Raw genomic sequence first — 17,674 nt, 5'->3', positions numbered from 1 at the left:
AAGAGCAAAGGGGGCTTTAGCAGGAGAAAGGTGGCAGACTGATGGATGCAGCCGTAGCAGCAGTTAAAAATGTATCTTATATAGTCCTTAGCTTGCCTGTTAAGAAGGTTTAGTTCCTTGAGGATTTATAAAGGAGAAATAAATTCCCAGCATGTAATAATCATGATAGAATACCAATACAATACAAATAGTTTAAATCTATTTTTTCTCTAGTCTGTCCCAATAAATTCTCTAGTTACTAACAGGAAATAATTTCTGTGGAAATGGCAGAAGAAAAACTACATAAAGTGTGATGCTTCCTTGGTAATTTCCAGTTTTTTGCTGGCATTTGGAAGAATTTCATGAAGCATGTCACATCCAGACAATTTAAGAGTAAGGGAAACATTTTCCAAACCTGCCAGCCACACCCTCATGATTTTTGTTTGGTTTTATTTTTTTAATCAAGCTGTCCATCCCTCAGAAGCTCAGCTGTAATTCAGAGAAATTGCACACATGCTTCCATCAAAACCAAATGCAGTGTGGCTTTATCCTCACTAACAGAAGACCTCTGAAAGGCCAAAAGGATAAGCCATGGAACCTTTTTTTTTTTTTTTTTTTTTTTTTTTTTTTTTTTTTTTTTTTTTTTTTTTCAGGTAGAGACCACAGATGATGCCTGAGATCCATTGTCATACACCAGACATCGATTCCACAGCCATGGTCCCTCTCTAATACCTGTCCAGCCACAGTTTTGGGGCTGAGTGCCTGAACAAACTTATTAAAGCCCCCCTCCCCGCCCACTTCTACTGACCTCAGCTGTAGTGAAATGTGAAAGAGCTCTGGAACCAGGAGCTCTGATGTGTCAAACCACTTCCTACACACGGTGGCACGCTCCTCCACACCGAGCACTGAGTTTGGTTTCCTGGATAACAGACTAATACCTGAACAGAAAGCAGCCTTTGTTCTTTCCCGTGGAGCCAGCAAAACGATGATTTGCTGACCGAAGCCCTCGCTGCACACATGGGTGTTGCTCCCAGACACAATCAGGCATGACAGACGCCTCATCAGGCATTTATCAGCTCCTTGGCTTGGCTGGCAACAGCTCATCACTTCTGAGAAACTTCACCATCCTCAGTGGTGCGGAAAAAAGATGTGGACAAGTCCTATGGAGCTCAAGTGGCTTTTGATGTGGCTCTTGTTTGGATTCATCAAGGGGAAGACTCCAGGTAAAAGACTCTTTTTGCCATTTGCGGAGGGAAAATCTTACTTGGGTTTTTTGGTGGCTGTTAGAGGGTGTTCACAACATCCTGAGTCCTTTCAGCAAAGGAAAGATGTTAAGGAGCTTAAGGAATTTATTATTCTAAGGAAAGGAGAGAAATGGGTTCTGTGCCCACAAACTGGCAACTGCAGAAAATCCAGAGCTTTAGAGGATATTTTTTGTCTGACTAACGTATGTATCCTCCAGCTCATCTTTGGAACAGTGGGCAGATCAAAGCAGCCTGAGGCAGCCCTTTGAATTTCCTTTTTCTATTTTGCTTGTAACTTCAGGAAACAAAAATAGACACTGAAATGCCAGTACCTCTGTAGGTAAAATTGATGGCAATGCTGTTAGTTAAAAGGTACCATCCAAATTTGCATGGGTATTATGGATATGAAATATTTTTTCAGCCATGCCTCTCAATCAGCAGTGCCTATAAACTGTGAATGGAGACAACTAGTCCAATTCAGCATAATTTTACACATTTATAAATGGTGACATTGCTTATTTGGCTTCTTTATCATGACAAGTGTGTGCATTGAGAAATGGTCTGCTGACGCATTAGTGTATTTAAATTTAAACTGCTTTGTTCAAAGGCAGGAAAAACAATCTTCCATTCTCAAGAGCTCCATAAATGTGTTATTTCCTTCTGTGTCTGATGATGGTGTCCAGGCTGAGAGGTATGAACAGGCACAGCCTGAGGCAGGTTCTCAGATATGCTGGTACTGTAACTGCAGATGGATCACTTTTAGCAGAGCTGGGAATTTTCCTCGGGGCTGGCCATCCCAAGGGAAGAGTGTGTTGCTACTGACTGAACTCATTAATGCAGGAAGGACCTTCACAAATGTTGAAGGTCGCAGGTGATTTTATTCTCGTTATTTTGCCAGTAAATGCTGCACCTTCTCCTTCATGGGGCGTTTTCACTGCCAGAGCCCACGGGAAGTATTTGGTGCTGCGTGCAGGAGCAGCACCACAAAAACGCTCAGCCAGAGATGTGTCAGTGGGATCAGTTCTGGAATGAGTCAAGTTCCCCATACCACACTTTCTGTATTACTCTGCCTGGAACATGTTGTGAAATTTCTTGCTGGCAGGTCTCGTTTATAAGAAACCTTTCTGGTTTTTTGGAAAAAAAAAATCGAGGGGTGTCAGAGCAGTTGCATTTTATGCTATTTGATGTAATTTTATTCACCACTGAATGAATAAATGCACAGCATCGCATTCCCCACTGTATCTCTAAGCTCTTCTTTCCTCAACTTCCTGTACTTATTTTCAATGTCTCTCCCAATGTTTAAACATAATATTTATATATACATTTGTAATTTCTCCCTGAAAATAATATGCTAAGGTAGAAACACCACCTTTTACCAATTTAGGGGGTTTTATCATGGAGACACTTAAGGCATTGTGGCTGTAAGACCTGTTGGTTTTAATTCCTTAGGGGGATCAACAAGGAGACCTGGGAATAGACATAAGCAAAGCAAAGGGAAAGGGGCTGGGTCAAACTGGTCAAAAATCAACCAGTCTTAATCACATACGGTGCTTATTTTATTATTTTGCCTCAGTATTTTCAGCTTGTCCCAGCACTGCAAGTTTATTTTTGTAAATAGATCCAGCCCTAGATGGTGTTTGTCAAAATGCACTATCAGGAATAAATATAATTAGAGGGAAAAGGAAATAAAAAGCATTTGTTTTGCAGAACAGTTTCACTGATAGTTCTCAAAATGTTTTAAGAGGGCGAAGTCCTGGGGGACTGGGGAAGTTAAGGCATGGGATGACCATTCATTTAATAAAAATTAAACTACACCTTAGTGCTAAAAAGAAGAAAAATACTGGTTTTCCTGTGAAGAGTACCAAATTTATCTCCTTTATTCTGCACAGAGCAGTGCCCAGAAGCTGCAGGCATGGGTGAAGCTTGAATTGAGGGTCAAACATGAGGTAAAAGCTGGGCTGCACTCCTACAACCTTTCCATCGTGCTGTTCATCATACAGGGATACACTGAATAGATTTGCAACTTAAACCTGGAAAGGATTAAAACTCACAAAGGAAAGAAATTGATTCAAGTGAATTTCATTCACACAAGATGGATACCAGATCTCAGTCATTTAAATGAGAGGAATTTCTTTCCCATTATAATTGCATATTAGTGCTGGCTCCCATGGATTTGAAATGCAATACAGAATACATTAAAGTTGTCAAACACAGACAAGTGCTTCTTGTAAGGTCAACTAGAGAGCAAATACCTTTATAAACCTTTCAGCTACAGTGGCCTTCAGCAACAAAGGGCTCAGTATAAAGCTGCAATTTAAAAAATGTTAAAAAAATGTTTAACAAGTGTGATTGTACTGAGGAAAAGCAGATATTACAGACAGAGGTCCTGCAGTACCTGCTTCTTCAGCTGGAGGAATTATTTTCCCACCTCATCAGAGGTGAGATGTTATGTCCTTTTTCCTTCTATTGCAGAAAAAAATCCACTCTTTATCTACTTCAAGAAAGCCACTGCTTCTGACTTTGCTCACTGTTGCCTTCAGAGTGTTGATATTTTGATCTCTGTACCCCCTCGATGTTCAGCTTTGTCAGCCCTGTTTTCCTTGTTGCATTAATGCTATTTCAAACCCCAGCTTCTGGATATTTTCTACCCACGGATTCCATTCCCTGACCTTGGTCCTGAATTTTGGAACAACGTGGCTCACCGAGTCGTTGCTGTATCTCCTCCAATGCTTCCCCAAAACCCACATTTCCAAAGTCCTTCCATGACTTTCCTCACTTGACTCCGTGTTCCTCAGCCCTGCCAGAGGAGCAGCACTCTTTCATCTGCTGCTTTTTCTTGATGTTCTTCATTTGTAAAGCGTGAGCCCTCACATGAAGAGTATATAACCCTTTCTATGTGGAAAAATACTTCATGCATGACATCAGAAAAATCATTGCCAGGTGCAGAAAATTTCCATCTCACTCTTGAGATTTTCAGGGCAAAGCTCCATGATCATGCTAAGTCCCTAAGTCAAGTGAGATAAGTCCTTAGGGCACATTTGAAATCAAAATTTCCTCACTAGACCTTTTTTTTTCACTTTCCCAAGACTGAGACACACACTTGTCAGACCAATTATTTCAGAGAGGATATCCTCTACTTCCCTTTCAGCCCTACAAAATGCAAGGCTGAGAAAGTTCCAGACATGGGAAAGAATCTCTATCTCTGCTGCTGTTTAAAAAGATTTTTGTTTCCTTTTAGATGAAAATATCAAAGAAATGTGCTTTACTGAGGTTGTCTATTTAAGCAAAAATGTCACACACCAAAACAAAGCTTTCACGTACGATATTCTTAAAACTTGGCTCTGTGTTCTGCTACAAAACCATGTGCTGTGGTTGCATTCAGAGAGTCTGAGCTCTGCGGCTTTACCACGGAACCAAGGATGTTACAAACACCCAGAAACAAAAACAAGTGTTCCCCTTTCTTCACTTAGTGAAATTTCTATGCAGCACACTGTGCCCAGGCTAGTTTTTCTCCCTCTTTCCTAATGTTCTGTCTTCTGATTCCACATTTTGAGTGCAAGTCCCCTGCCCAGGCTCCCTGCTAGGCCAGGTGTGAGATCTATCAATGCATCAGGTAAACCACCCTGATTATTAGCGTAAGCATGTAAGAACGTTCTTCCACCATTGATAAAAAGAAAGAAGCACCTTATAGCTTTGCATTGGAGAGGGTAAATTAGGTGTGTGACGTCCTCTAGAGAGGTTTGCTCAGTTCCACTTCTCATAGAAGGAGCTAAAAAGGCACATTCCTGAGGATAAATTATGCTTAGCATGAGAAGCTTAGTGCACTGTGCAACCCACTCCAGCCTTGCTGTAAATGGAATTTTTTTTTTTCTGCATTAGATTCTACTGCCTAGGTCAATGGCAAACAGCTGGTCAGCAGGATTAAACCAAGAGGTAAGAGAAGTGCATTTCTCCCAAACCCAGTATTTTATGGTCCTAGAGCTCCTGACACTTCATACTCCACTTTATTTTAGGCTGTTTTTCGAACAGAGACATCTGGTACTGCAAACTCAGCAGGGACTGAACTGCCAGATCCTTAGAACAGAATATTCTTCTTCTTCAGTGCTGGGAATATTGAAACGCACCTCCATCCCCCTAAAGCTGGTCTCTCCTCCATTGCTGTTTGTATTAAAACTTGTGCCTGGTCATTTTATCTGCGCTGTATTTCTGTCACACTGCAGACTCACTACTACTTACATTATTTTTTAAGATAATTTCTCTATAAAATACAGCTAAATATAATCTCACAGGCAAATTACAGTAAAGTTGGGGTCTGTACCCCAACCCCACATCTGTGATCTATTCCTATCTTACAAATTCACATAAGCAAAAAATGACATTAATGGGGGAAAGAATCCTGCAGAGCTGAGGCTTGCTTGTTAAAGGATCCTTTGGGAATAAGTTTTGAAGGTAGAAAAAGTTCATTACCATTTCAGTCCTGTTGTCGGTATCAGTTCCTTCACTTTGGCTGTATCAGTTTCATCTTCATGCACCATTTAGAGAGCCCAGTTTCACACAGCACATGAATCCCCAGGGCTGATTTAGCTTTTCAGGCACAGCTGGGGAAATATCTTCATTTTGGCCTGGTTTGATTTGTTGTTGTCTCTGGGGAGAAGCGCTCTTCATCTCTGAACTGGGCAGGTGTGTGCAATGCCTTGTTTCTGCCACTGCTTCTGCCCAAAACTTCAGAACATTCAGTTTCCTACCAATCCCATCCTACTGCCTTTTTAGTAAGGGGAAAATCACCCTATTTTTGCACCTTCCTGCTTTAACTTGACATCAGAATAATGTCAGCGCTGGTGACACACAGCCACGTGACAGGGGAAGTTCTGAGTTTAGGTTATTGAGGCATGACTCACTGTCTGTGTTTTACCTAGCACTAAAAATACCTGTTAGGAATTTTCCCCACTCACTCCTTGTGGACTAAAGGTGATGTCTTAAAGCTTCATCTATCACTGCTCTGCCAACTCAGACATGGAAGAGAAACAGGAGGGAGGGTTTCATGAAGCCTGGTACTGCCAGCACACCCACCAAGAGCAGTTTTGTGGTTGGGTGAGTAACAGACTTGAATGGGAAACGTGAGGGAGGAAACCTGAAAGAACTGATGTTGATTTAGATTCGGGGTTTCTTTCCCTCCAATATCTCCTGTGTGATATCTGACAGCTCGTGTGGAAATCCCAGATGCCCTGAGACTTCTCAAATGGCATCAGACATCCCGGCTCACACCTACCTGTTGGCTCAGATGACAAGGCTTGCAGGTCTCAAAAAACTTTTCAAACTTAATTTAGGGTGCACTCCAGCAGAACCAATAACAACGTTTTCATTTTTATGTTTCATGGCTGACTATCGTCTCAACACACAAGTCTCCTTCTAATTCCAAGGGTTTCTCTGCATCCATTCCATCATAATAATTGAAACCACCTCCAGAATTTCCACAAATGCTGTAGGCACCAAAAATCCATGATTATGGGGAGAAACAGAAATTCCCATCTGCCTTAGGAGAGCTAAGTGTTCTCATAATTCTGCAGCTGACAGAAGGGCTAAATCCCTGTGAACACAATTACACCAACCTCTCTGGCCCACTTAGTATCTCTAAGTGCAGAGAGATGGAGTCCCAGGACACTTTTGGGGTGTGGGAAGGGAGAATAGTTGGTAGAGGCTGATGGATTTTGTGAATGAAGGAAAGAGAGAACAGTGGACATCAGGATAGAAAGAGAAGGAAATAGTGGCACACAACACCTTGTCATGGGGACAAAAAATTGGAATATGTGAAGAGGGAAAATGAGGAGGCAAACAAAACATCAAGACATCTCAAAGTAATGTGAGGGCAGTATTTCAAACCAGCAATAGCAGGAGTACAACCCTGGAGCAGCTGTGGAGTGATGCAGAATCCAGGGAAAGCTGGGCTGTGCAAAACTAGATCACCACAGGCTGTGAGGCAGGTTATGCTCAGATGTACTGGCCCTTTGAGAGATTGATATTTTCATATCATGCCAACTTAAACCAGTTGATTGGCTAATTACCAAAACAAAGCTAATCTTCTCTAAAAATGTAAAAAGTCAGAAATCTAGTGCAGGAAAAAAAATCTACCCTGCCATTCTCTGTTCCCTGGATTCTTCCAATCCCTTGGCTATTTTACCACTGACACAGCAAAGATGTTGATTTTTTTAGAGGCAAACCATGCAGTTTCCTTGGGCACAAAGATGGAATGAAGTTTTAAGCACGATTCACTCCAGATGTCAGTATGGTCCAGACCTCAGCAGGTCTGTGTCCTCTCTGCAGTCTTCCCAAACTATTCCAGGAGGTGCCATGACATGAAACCAAAGAAAGACATGGAGATGCTGGAACAGGTCCATAGAAAGGCAGTGGAGCTGGGGAATGGTCTGGAGCACAGGTCTGATGAGAAGAGGCTGAGGGATCTGTGGGAGCTCAGCCTGGAGAAAAGGAGGTTCAGGGATGACCTTTTCCCCCCTACAACAGCCTGGCAGGAGGGTGCATGGGTTACATGCTGAGTGCCTACTTTTTCTAGAAAGAGGAGTAAAAACCACATAAAGAGAAGCACTTCTGAAGGTATATAAGATTCTTCTAGCTAATTAAGGGCAATCATGGCAAAGGGTATTTTGCAATATCTGTGTTCATGCATGGCTTTGCCCAGTGTGAGGACTGGTGCAACAGTAAACCCAAAAGCTGATGACTGATACCAAACACACTGGTGAGGAGCTCTAGTATGAGAGGAGAAGCCAGTGTTTTAAAAGGTTATGATGGTTGCAGTGGAGAAGGTTCTTGAAAATAAGAACAAAGTATTTTATGTGAAAATAGAGCAGTTAAAAGTCAAAGGGAGGCAGGCACAATGTCACAACATGACCTGGAAAATTCATCTTCCAAAATTCTTTCTGGATCAGAGAAAGGAATATGGTTGTAAAGGTCAAAGAAGATACTGCAGTTATTTAGATGTGAGAAGACAAGATTTTGAGCAATGTGGATGAAATTAAAAGGCTGGATCCAAGGAAGGCTGTGTGGGATCCTGCTGCAGTGTGGATGTTCACTATCTCCCAAGTGCACCATTTCTGCACAATCCTTGTCTGATGTGTGCAAGTTCAGAAGAACATCTGATCATCAATTAAAAGAATGTTTGCCCTTTATGATGGGTAGGTTAAATGTTGTGGGTTTTCTTAAGAAGAGACTAATGAGCTGTAGGTTTGAGTGCCTTGTGCTGAGATTCAGATCTGCAATCTGCTTCAAAGAGGCTTTTGAAGTCTTGAGGGAAACAAGCTTTTAGCTTTCAGGGAAAGTGAGAGTACATGATCTCAACTTGCTGCTGATCTGATAACTCTTTAATTTTAATCACCCTGACAGTCTGTGGTAAACCATGTGGTTAACTATTTCGGGTGCAGTCGCTTCTCTCAAAGCCACAGTCTGATGTAGTTTACAAGGCGAATCCTTTGATAGCACAAAGGTATAAGGGGATTAAAACAACCTTTATGCAGATTAGCTGTTAAACTGCTCAGATGCTTTGTGTTGTTGCTTTCTTCAAACTTCGTGACTTTTTCTAAACAGCAAGACAAAGTAAAGTAAAAGGGGCAGAAAATACCGAAGGGCTGGGAGTCAGAGGTTGAGTTGTTGTTGGTCTTTCAAGAAGGCTCTTTGGGAGTCAAGGGCAGACGCCAAATGATGAACAGCTCTCAGGGACTTGAAGTGTGTTGGGAAAGGTGAGACGATGCCCCTACAAAGGTGCACCCAAAGATCCAGAGTGCCAGTCCTGGTTCAACTAGACTATTTGATCCTTTTATTTCTCAGCCCTTAGGCCTTAAATAATCATTAAGTTGTGCCTTTATCAACTTCTGGGTTCCCAGCTCAGTTTGAGCAGGCTTTTCAAGTGCACTGAAATGATCTAACTTAATTCATCACAACTGATTGAGAAGTATATTTAGATATGATTTGCTGATGACACAACACTTCACGTCCTTGTTTTGGGACAAGTTATATTTAGGATTGCAAACTTATTTCACGGTGAGCTGCTCTTCGGTGTCCTCAGAACTGAGAGTCTACGTCCATCCCCAATGTTTGTTTATAGGTGATTGCAACTTTTAATTGCTTACTTTTGCCTATTGTGCCTCACTCCATAGACTGAGGGCTGCACACTCTGGTGCTGGTAGCTGCTCTCCAAAACAGTTGTGTACAGCTTTATTAAGGAAATGTTGATAGTGTTTCATGTTGTCCATCTACTGGACATGTCTGGTATTGAGAACAGGGAAGTCCTTGATGCGTAAAGTAACGTGCCAGGCTGTCCTGATTGTCAGGCTTTCTATTTGCAGATAAATGCCCAGATCTTCCAACGACTGAATTTGCTGATGTTACTGCTGAAATGTATCCACTGGAGACCAAACTGTACTATGAGTGTGACCCTGGCTATCGCAGAAAAGCTAGTATGTACCCAGGAATTCAGTGTGAGAGTAAACAGCAGGGTGCTGTTTGGACATACAAACTATTTGAATGTAATGGTGAGTGTTATTTTCTTTCTATACATAGAGGTGTTCCTCCAAAGTGTTACTTGGTATAAAACAAATCTGGGCATTAACAAAAGATCTTTTTGTGCTTATTTTTCTATGTTAGGACTTGAAACGGTTCTATCCAATCCATAAAAGCTTGGGTGCTCTGGCACTTTTTTCTGATATTTGTCCTGCTGTAACTTAACAAATGTAGCTTCTCCACAGATGAGAAAAAAATGTTGTCAACGGCTCTCACAATGGAGTTAGAACTTACACAGAAGCCAGAAGGAGAACCAAGGAGCCCTGCACCCCAGGAGCAAGAAGACTTTTCAGAGTCCAAACAAAAAGGTAACTAAGAGCTCATTCAATGCTGTAATGCTTCTCCTGCTGATTTCCATGGAAGGAGTGTAAAAATGGTGAGTAATATTTAATTATTTTGCAGACAGAGGGAAAGAAATTATTTCTGTAATATCTTGGCTGAATAAGTGATAAGGTGTAAGCACGAGTGTTTATATCCTAACAAGAATTAGAAAGGCTTGTCTATATTTTCTCAGAACACAAGATTTTCAAGAACAGAAGCAGTACGCAAAATCTGTCTGCTTTAACCATGTGCTGCCTTGTGCTCCCACAGATTTCTGTGGTCCTCCCAAGGCTATTCCACATGCCTCCATAAAGCTGCCCCAACAGCATTACGTGGGACAAGTCTTACATTTCAAATGCCAGGCAGGTTATGATAAGAGACCCCCCACCTCTGGCAGCAGAACGTGCAAGGAGGAAAATGGCAAAATCATCTGGACCCCCCTCGATATGATATGCACCAATGACAGCAGCCAGTGGCCACCACAGACCATGGGGCCAGGTAAGATGGTTGTGATTTCACCACAACAATGTCCTGACCTGCTCCTGTGGTGTTCAGACCCCCCAACTGTCATGGGGAGAGTAGGAGCTTCAAAAAAATTTACTAAAGAAGCCCTGCCACTGAGGGGAAGAAAGAGCTCCCTTTCACAGAAAGAGGTTTAAGTGAAGGCAAATCCTTCCTTAGCCTCAGATTTTGCCAACAGTTTAAATTTAAGGAACCACTCTGCCCTGCAAGTTCTATTTGTGACGTATCAGATGTATTTATATAGAAATTAATTGTTTATTAAGACTAATGAACAGGAGGTAACAGACAAAAGATCTTCATCAGAATTACTTATTACACAGTATAAAAGAGCTACTAGCAGATTATAGTATAACATAAAACAGTGCACTGAATCAAGATACCTATATTTAAGCCAACAAAAGAAATACTATTGATTAGGAGTCAAATGGAACTTATCACTGAAATGATGGTAATGTACACAGACAGATTCCTTCTCTTAATCCCCTGGGAAGTAACCGTGAAATAGGTGTCCCTACTCACGGGAGAAACTCCACACATTTCCAGGAAAATGTACAGATTTCTCCTTTGTGAAGGTTTGCTGTGGCTTTTATAGCTGTAAAATTAATGGCTGTCAGGGAGAAATTCAGCCTGTTTTGTCATTCCAGCCCTTGGGACCATACCAGACCACTGCACACACTGTTTCAGCATCAGCCCAGGACTTTCTCCCCTATTTCGGGGATCTATTTCCCTGTGGTGCCTGGTTTAGAGTGTTCCCAGTAGAGAAGTCACAATTTGCTGTCTGGTCTTTCCTCTTCCATCATGACACTATTGAAAATTTCACTTGATGCTATCAGGATAAAAGCACTTCTTGCTGTGATGGATATAACCCATCAACAAACCAGTCCTAGAAAATAATGCAGCCCATTGAAATTACATATATGTAAAAACTACAAATATTTTTAAGTTGGGATTGTAAAAAACATGCAATTGGATAACAAAAGAAGCCCCCTCAGCCTTTAATTCAACAAAACAGTAATTCCAGTTTCCTGTAAAATGCTCTTGATCCTCAGATAGGTCAGGTCCTTTCAAATAGAGCACCAAATATTTATTCCCCTAAAGTGTTGCCTTTGTATTTGTTATTATGTGATGTCTAAAATGAGGCTGGAACTTTCTCAGTTCTCCTTCAGCATGCAGCACAAAGAAATTTATCAAGAAACCACTATTACAGGATGTCTTGTTAAAAATCTGTCCTTATCTCATACTGGGGCAAGTTCAGAGCTTCTTTTTCAGGATGAGAGAGAAATTCAATTAATTTCTTGCACCAGGGAAGTTTTAGCTTACATTTCTGGGCAAAACCAGGTCCTGGTTGAAACCATGTTTCCAAGTACTAGCTTGACAGCTTGAAAGTCAACCTTCCAGTCTTATATGAAGTAAAGTTCTTAGGTGGATCCCATTCCAGTTCACTTCATGACCACCAGGTATCAGATATGTTGGTATCTGGGCTGGAAAGATCTATTGATGGCCAAGAAACAAACATGGCAATTTTGAAGTGTTCTGTGCAGAGGACGAGCTGTCAGATTCTGCTTTGGTGCTGGAATGAGCTGGCTCTTTTCCTGACTCTGTCCTCATCACTGCTCTGGTGTTCTTCATCTGAAGAGCAAATTGATACAAAAATCAAGAACTTCTCTCTCTTCATAGGTTTGACTCTTCTGTCCTCTTCTCCTTCCTCATCAGGGACACGGCCAGTGACAGGTATGCCGTTTTATTAAGGACTTCATCACCAAGAGCACTTAGTTGGTCTTTCAGTTTGTTTTTATATTCCAGAGAGATCCATTTCTGTTAGAAGAGCAACTAAATATAAAATACAGATCTATATCCATGTGTTGTATGAGAACTTAGTAAAGACAGTATAAACAGACTCTTTAAGCACTTAGGCTTTTATAAAGAAGTTTTCAAAGATTTGAAAGGAATGTAAAAGAAATCAGATCAGCCAAAAGTCTGGTTTTTAAATAAAGCCATTTTCATTTTCTTCTCTGAGACTTTCTGTGAATTCAGCAAATCACTTCAACTGGAAAAAAAAGAAAAAAAAAGTAAATATTTAAATGCTGAATTTCTTTTACATTTTCAAAGGAATAAAAAATATGGGCAAATAGAACATTTGTTCACAACTAAACCAGTGCATTTAGATCAGTCTGAAGAGATTTTCTTCTCCCCCGTCCCCATTTTCCACTCAGCCATTAGCTGATGAAATAGAAATTGTGTCATACTGTGCATACGCTCAAGACTTTGCACAAGGGCTCTTGATTCCAACTGGAGTCCGTCGAAAACTGTGGTGCACATTATGGTGATAAGGAATAATGGAGTGAGATGAAGGAAGAGGAGGAGGAATTTTGCAAACTACTCCAGAGACCACAACAACAGTGGTCCCTGGTTATTTGACTGTGGTAAATTTCTAATTGCCCAAGTTCCCTCTGGCTGGGTCCTGGGAGCAATGGGGCAACATGGAAAAACTCCTGCCTCAGGGCAGAGGGCCAAGATGAGACCCTATCCGTAATCTTTCCTGTTTCTCCCAGCTGGGGAAATGCAATAATTAAGATAACTCCAGGTGCTAACCATATTGATTTTCAGGTTTTACAGCTATCTGGTTTGTTCTGCTGATCATTCCCACTGCCTTTGTGTGACTCACCAAGCAGACAATAAGGTAAGTGGGACAGAATGGGAAAAATGTGAAATCTAACAAAAAAATCCCTAGAGGTGAAAGAGTTATCAACTGGATCAACCTCTCCCTGTTGCACTGCTTAGATTTCTGGATATCTTCTTTGGTGTTAAATATGACCCTGGATTTTGGGATTGTCTGATTCAGCCATTAAATACTGGCACAAGAAAAGGAGGAATTGGAGCTTTCAAAATCAAAAAATCCCAGAACAAGTTGCCCAGAGAGGCTGAGGACTCCTCATCCCTGGAAGTGTCCAAAGCCAGGTTGGATGGGGCTTGAAGCAATCTGGTCTAGTGGAAGGTGTCCCTGCCCATGGCAGGGGGATGGAATGAGATGGGCTTTAAGATCCCTTCTAACCCAAATCATTCTGTGATTCTATAATTCTAAAGAGCAGTCTTTGTCCCAGCCATTGTGGAACTGAGAATGGCAGTTCAAATAATGGGTGGGAGATTAATTCTGTTGGAGGTTTATTATGCAAATACATTGTTTCAGATAGATTATGCAATCAGTCTTTTTCTCTCTGGCCAAACTGTGGGAAGTCTGGGGGAGCATCTGCCACTACAACCACATAATTCTGTTTCCTTCATCCCCCTGATTTCAGAGTTGTGTCATGACAACTTTATACTTCAGATTTATTTCTGTCTGGCCTCCTCCCTGTTTCTGTTACTACACTGAGGTGCAACAAGGCTGTTCCTGTTCACAGGCTCCCCAGCCTAGTTAAGCCAAGATGTCCTTATTTAACATTTGGGAATTCTCTTCTTCTCCTCTCTCTTTGATAATCCCTGTACCTGTTTCTCTTCATGTTCCTTACTAATTACTGATACTTCTTAGCTGAATGGGGATTTTTCTTGAGAAGGGAGGACCTCATGAAATCACATCACAAGTAGACTTTTTTCAATTCATGGCTGGATAAAGCCATATGAAGTGTAAACAATGCTTTGAAACATGCTTTAGTGAAGATAGTCAACCATGGCGCAGCTTGCCTGAAGCATTGTAGGATTTCTGAAAATATGCTATGTTGATACAGTTTAACACATGGCCAGAGAATTATGAACCACTTGTAACTCTATCAATCTCTGAGGGTCCAGCCCTTGCAGATTGGCTTAAAATAATTTTAGCAAGACTGCTCTTCAGAGGTGTTTTGTAAAGTAAAAGGTTTAATAAGTGAAAAATAACAAACATTACAGAAAACAAATGAAAAGCCGCTCACAGGTGTCTGAGAAAACCCCTAACATCCTGCTAGAAGCACTCCAAAAAGCCTCTTACTTCCTTTGTGCTCCTTCCTAAATACTGAATGTTTTATGAGGGACAACCTGGCCTGCTGCCAATAGGGAGAGATACATGATTTGAAGAACGGTGACCAGGTGCAACAGGTGCTTCTGTCTTGGCACTGAGCCAGTTACTGTCAGAAGGGTATCAAAACTTCATGGTAAACTTCCTAAAATGTCTAAAGGTAAACTGAAATTCTTTCTTTATACAGAGATGCTTACTCAGGCATGGGGGATGCCTAATGACACTATGTGAAAAAGTGTCAAGAATAATCTACATTATACTGGCTCTGTGGTGGAACAAAGGTGAAATAGCCAATGCCAGATGAAATAGTAACTGGCAAATGAAAGAGTAATGGAGATCCTAAATGGTGTCTTCTGCAAAAAATACTCTGTTGTTTCTCATAGTAAATACAGAAGAAGCCATAGAAAATCTGCTTTCTTCCCACCTGTAGTAAAGTCTTTTTCCTGTTATAGGGAAGACTTCTCAGGGAATTGTGGCATTCAGATGCAAAATCCTGAAATTAATGACCTACCACAGAAGAAACCAGACTGTACCAGCGACTCAAAGACCCACAGTGGCAAATGAGGAGGAAGCCTGGACACTCAAATCCAACATGTGAAGGAGGCAGAAGATGTTACAGCTTAACTCTTATGGGGACAGCATGACTTTCCACCTACAGAGTGGTGGTAGGAGGACTGCACCCCATCACTGGCAGATGGGGAAAGAGCCCTGCCTGAAACTGCTTCCAAAACCCCCTTCTCCTCCTCCTACCGTGCAACAGATGTATTTCTAATATAACTGCAGCCCCTCCCAAGCCACCAGGAGTACATATGGACCATTCTCCCAAGCACATTAAATGATGCCACCATCATTTCAGCCCACACACCACCCTCCCCACAAACAGAGCAGCTTTGCTGGACACCTGATGTCCCCCTGCCTCTTCCACACCCAGGTGGATCAAGCACAGGCACACTTTTCTCCTCAAATTGTTCCCCTTGGAAATTAAACTCCTGCACTGCAGCTGAAAATCTGACTGGACTCCCTTGTGGCTCACCATATACATGCATTCCTCATCACTCCCCTCTTCCCAATTTTTTTGGATTAATGCTTTCCGTGACAGTTCCTACATCATTCCTCCAGCTCAGACGAGGATGCTGCAGATAGTGGCAGCTTAATTTGACAGCTCCTTTTGTAGCTGCAGAGTGTGAGAGAGCCCAGCACAAAGCCATCTGAGGACAGGCTCAAGCACACATAATACTTGACATGTTCTTGTATTATTGGGACTTTGCAAGGTCTGGATATTCTTCTGCCTCGTTTTACCCACGCTTAGCTGGGTAAGATGGCTTCACCTGGCTGAACGCAAGTATCTGTGTCTGAGGCAGGCAGTGGGAAGGAACAAGTCCCTTTAGAGAGCAGTTCATCTTACCCTGTTGCCTATATGTATAATAATAAAAAATATATATTGTGTATAATATATATATTATTATGTTTGTGAATATGTATTTATTTATACACACACATACAGAGATATAGTTATTTATGTATATATACAGGTCAAATGACTCAGGGTCATGACCTGTTTCTCTGCATTGGCTTTAACAATGCCCAGATTGACCAGATTAACTACAGATGCTTACATGGCATATGACAAAAACCAAATGGGATGGATCCCTGCCTTATAATTCAGAAGACATGAAGAGGTTTTGGTCTAGTTTTCTATTTCAAGATAGAGTGTATGTGTCATTGCTTTACTGGTTAGTATTCCTGTTGAGTTATTCTGACTCTATAGCCTCTATTTCCCATGGCTTTTTTTATTCCTGTTGGAAGAGAACTTATTTGTACCATGTATCTTATCCCATGAACCCTCAGTAAGTTCATGGATAACATCAAGCATGCTGGGAATGTTCATCTGCTGAAAGGTAGGAAGGGTCTGCAGAAGGGTCTGGACAGGCTGGATGGATGGTGGGAAGCCAACGGAATGAGGTGCAACAAAACCAAGTGCTGGGTCCTACATTTCAGCCACAATAACCCCAGGCAGTGCTACAGGCTGGGGCAAAGTGGCTGGAAAGTGTCCCAGTGGGAAAGGACCGGGGGGGGATGCTGGTGACAGCAGCTGAATATGAGTCAGCTGTGCCCAGGTGGCCAAGAAGGCTAATGGCATCATGGCTCGTAACAGCAGTAGTGTGGCCAGCAGGTCCAGGGCAGTGATTGTCCCCCTATACCTGGCACTGGTCAAGCCACACCTCGAGTCCTGTGACCAGTTTCGGGCCCCTCAATTCAGGAAAGACATTGAGGTGCTGGAGTCTGGAGAAGGACAATGAAGCTAATGAAGGGTCTGCTGGGCAAGTCTTATGAGGAGTGGCTGAGGGAGCTGGGATTGTTTATCCCAGAAAAAAACGGGCTCAGGAGAGGCTTTATGGCTCTCTGCCACTCTGGTGAGGGTCTGTCAATTCTCCCAGGCCAACAGAGACAGGATGAGAGGACACAGTCTCGAGCTGCACCAGGGGAGGTTCAAGTTGGACCTCATGAAGAATTTCTTCACTGAAAGCGTTGTTAAGCATTGGAATGGGCTGCCCAGGGAGGGTGTGGAATCATCATCCCTGAAAGTGTTCAAGAAATGACTGGACATGGCACATGGTGCCACAAGGTGGTCAAAGATTGGATTTGATCATCTTGGAGATCTTTTCCAACCTAACTGCTTCTGTGATTCTGTGACATGGCTCTTCACTCTGAATTGAAAGGAGAGTTTGAAAAGTACGGGCAGAAAGGGTAATTAAGAAGCCATTTCCTCTTCAGGTGTCCGTTTTCTTCTGAGAAGGTCCACAGGCTTGGATGGCAGTAGAGGAGACAAACCCTGAAGAGGTCAGTGTTGTTGGAAGTGAGGGGATTATCTATTCACACAGGCAGTGGATATTCAAAGAGAAACTCTCCATTTGACAGTGCTGTCCTTTAGATTACTTTGAAACATGAAAACACAACTTGGTTTTAAAAGAGGGCTTTTATGTTCAATTTGGAAGTACCTGTTAGTTTAATGTGTGCTTTGCAAACAGAGATATGCTCTAAGACTAGTTCT

The 17,674-nt window shown here is 42.0% G+C and overlaps 1 protein-coding gene across 2 annotated transcripts; it reads left to right on the top strand.

Annotated features, from left to right (window-relative positions):
* Nucleotides 1–861: 861 nt before the first annotated feature.
* Nucleotides 862–16,075, top strand: LOC136290100 (interleukin-2 receptor subunit alpha-like). Of its 2 annotated transcripts, XM_066184535.1 has the most exons (8): nt 1,122–1,202; nt 5,103–5,156; nt 9,578–9,763; nt 9,977–10,099; nt 10,383–10,610; nt 12,312–12,365; nt 13,242–13,314; nt 15,075–16,075. In XM_066184535.1, the coding sequence occupies exons 3-7, from the start codon at nt 9,628–9,630 to the stop codon at nt 13,292–13,294; spliced, it is 594 nt and encodes a 197-aa protein (XP_066040632.1). In that variant the 5' UTR covers nt 1,122–1,202; nt 5,103–5,156; nt 9,578–9,627; the 3' UTR covers nt 13,295–13,314; nt 15,075–16,075. The 2 variants fall into 2 exon arrangements, with proteins under 2 accessions (XP_066040631.1, XP_066040632.1); XM_066184534.1 differs by lacking the exon at nt 5,103–5,156 and having other exon boundaries at nt 862–1,202.
* Nucleotides 16,076–17,674: the final 1,599 nt, after the last annotated feature.

The sequence above is a fragment of the Chamaea fasciata genome, unplaced genomic scaffold, assembly GCF_029207755.1.
Source record: "Chamaea fasciata isolate MVZ Bird 193981 ecotype frontalis unplaced genomic scaffold, bChaFas1.0.hap1 SCAF_5, whole genome shotgun sequence".
NCBI lineage: Eukaryota > Metazoa > Chordata > Aves > Passeriformes > Sylviidae > Chamaea > Chamaea fasciata.
Note: the sequence above shows the minus strand (reverse complement) of the source record. Positions and strands in the feature narration are given on the sequence as shown.

Coding starts and splice junctions, on each gene's coding strand:
- LOC136290100 (XM_066184534.1), top strand. CDS start 1,127: ATGTGGACAAGTCCTATGGAGCTCAAGTGGCTTTTGATGTGGCTCTTG. Junction 9,764..9,976: donor CAAACTATTTGAATGTAATG/GTGAGTGTTATT, acceptor GCTTCTCCACAG/ATGAGAAAAAAATGTTGTCA. Junction 10,100..10,382: donor TTCAGAGTCCAAACAAAAAG/GTAACTAAGAGC, acceptor GTGCTCCCACAG/ATTTCTGTGGTCCTCCCAAG.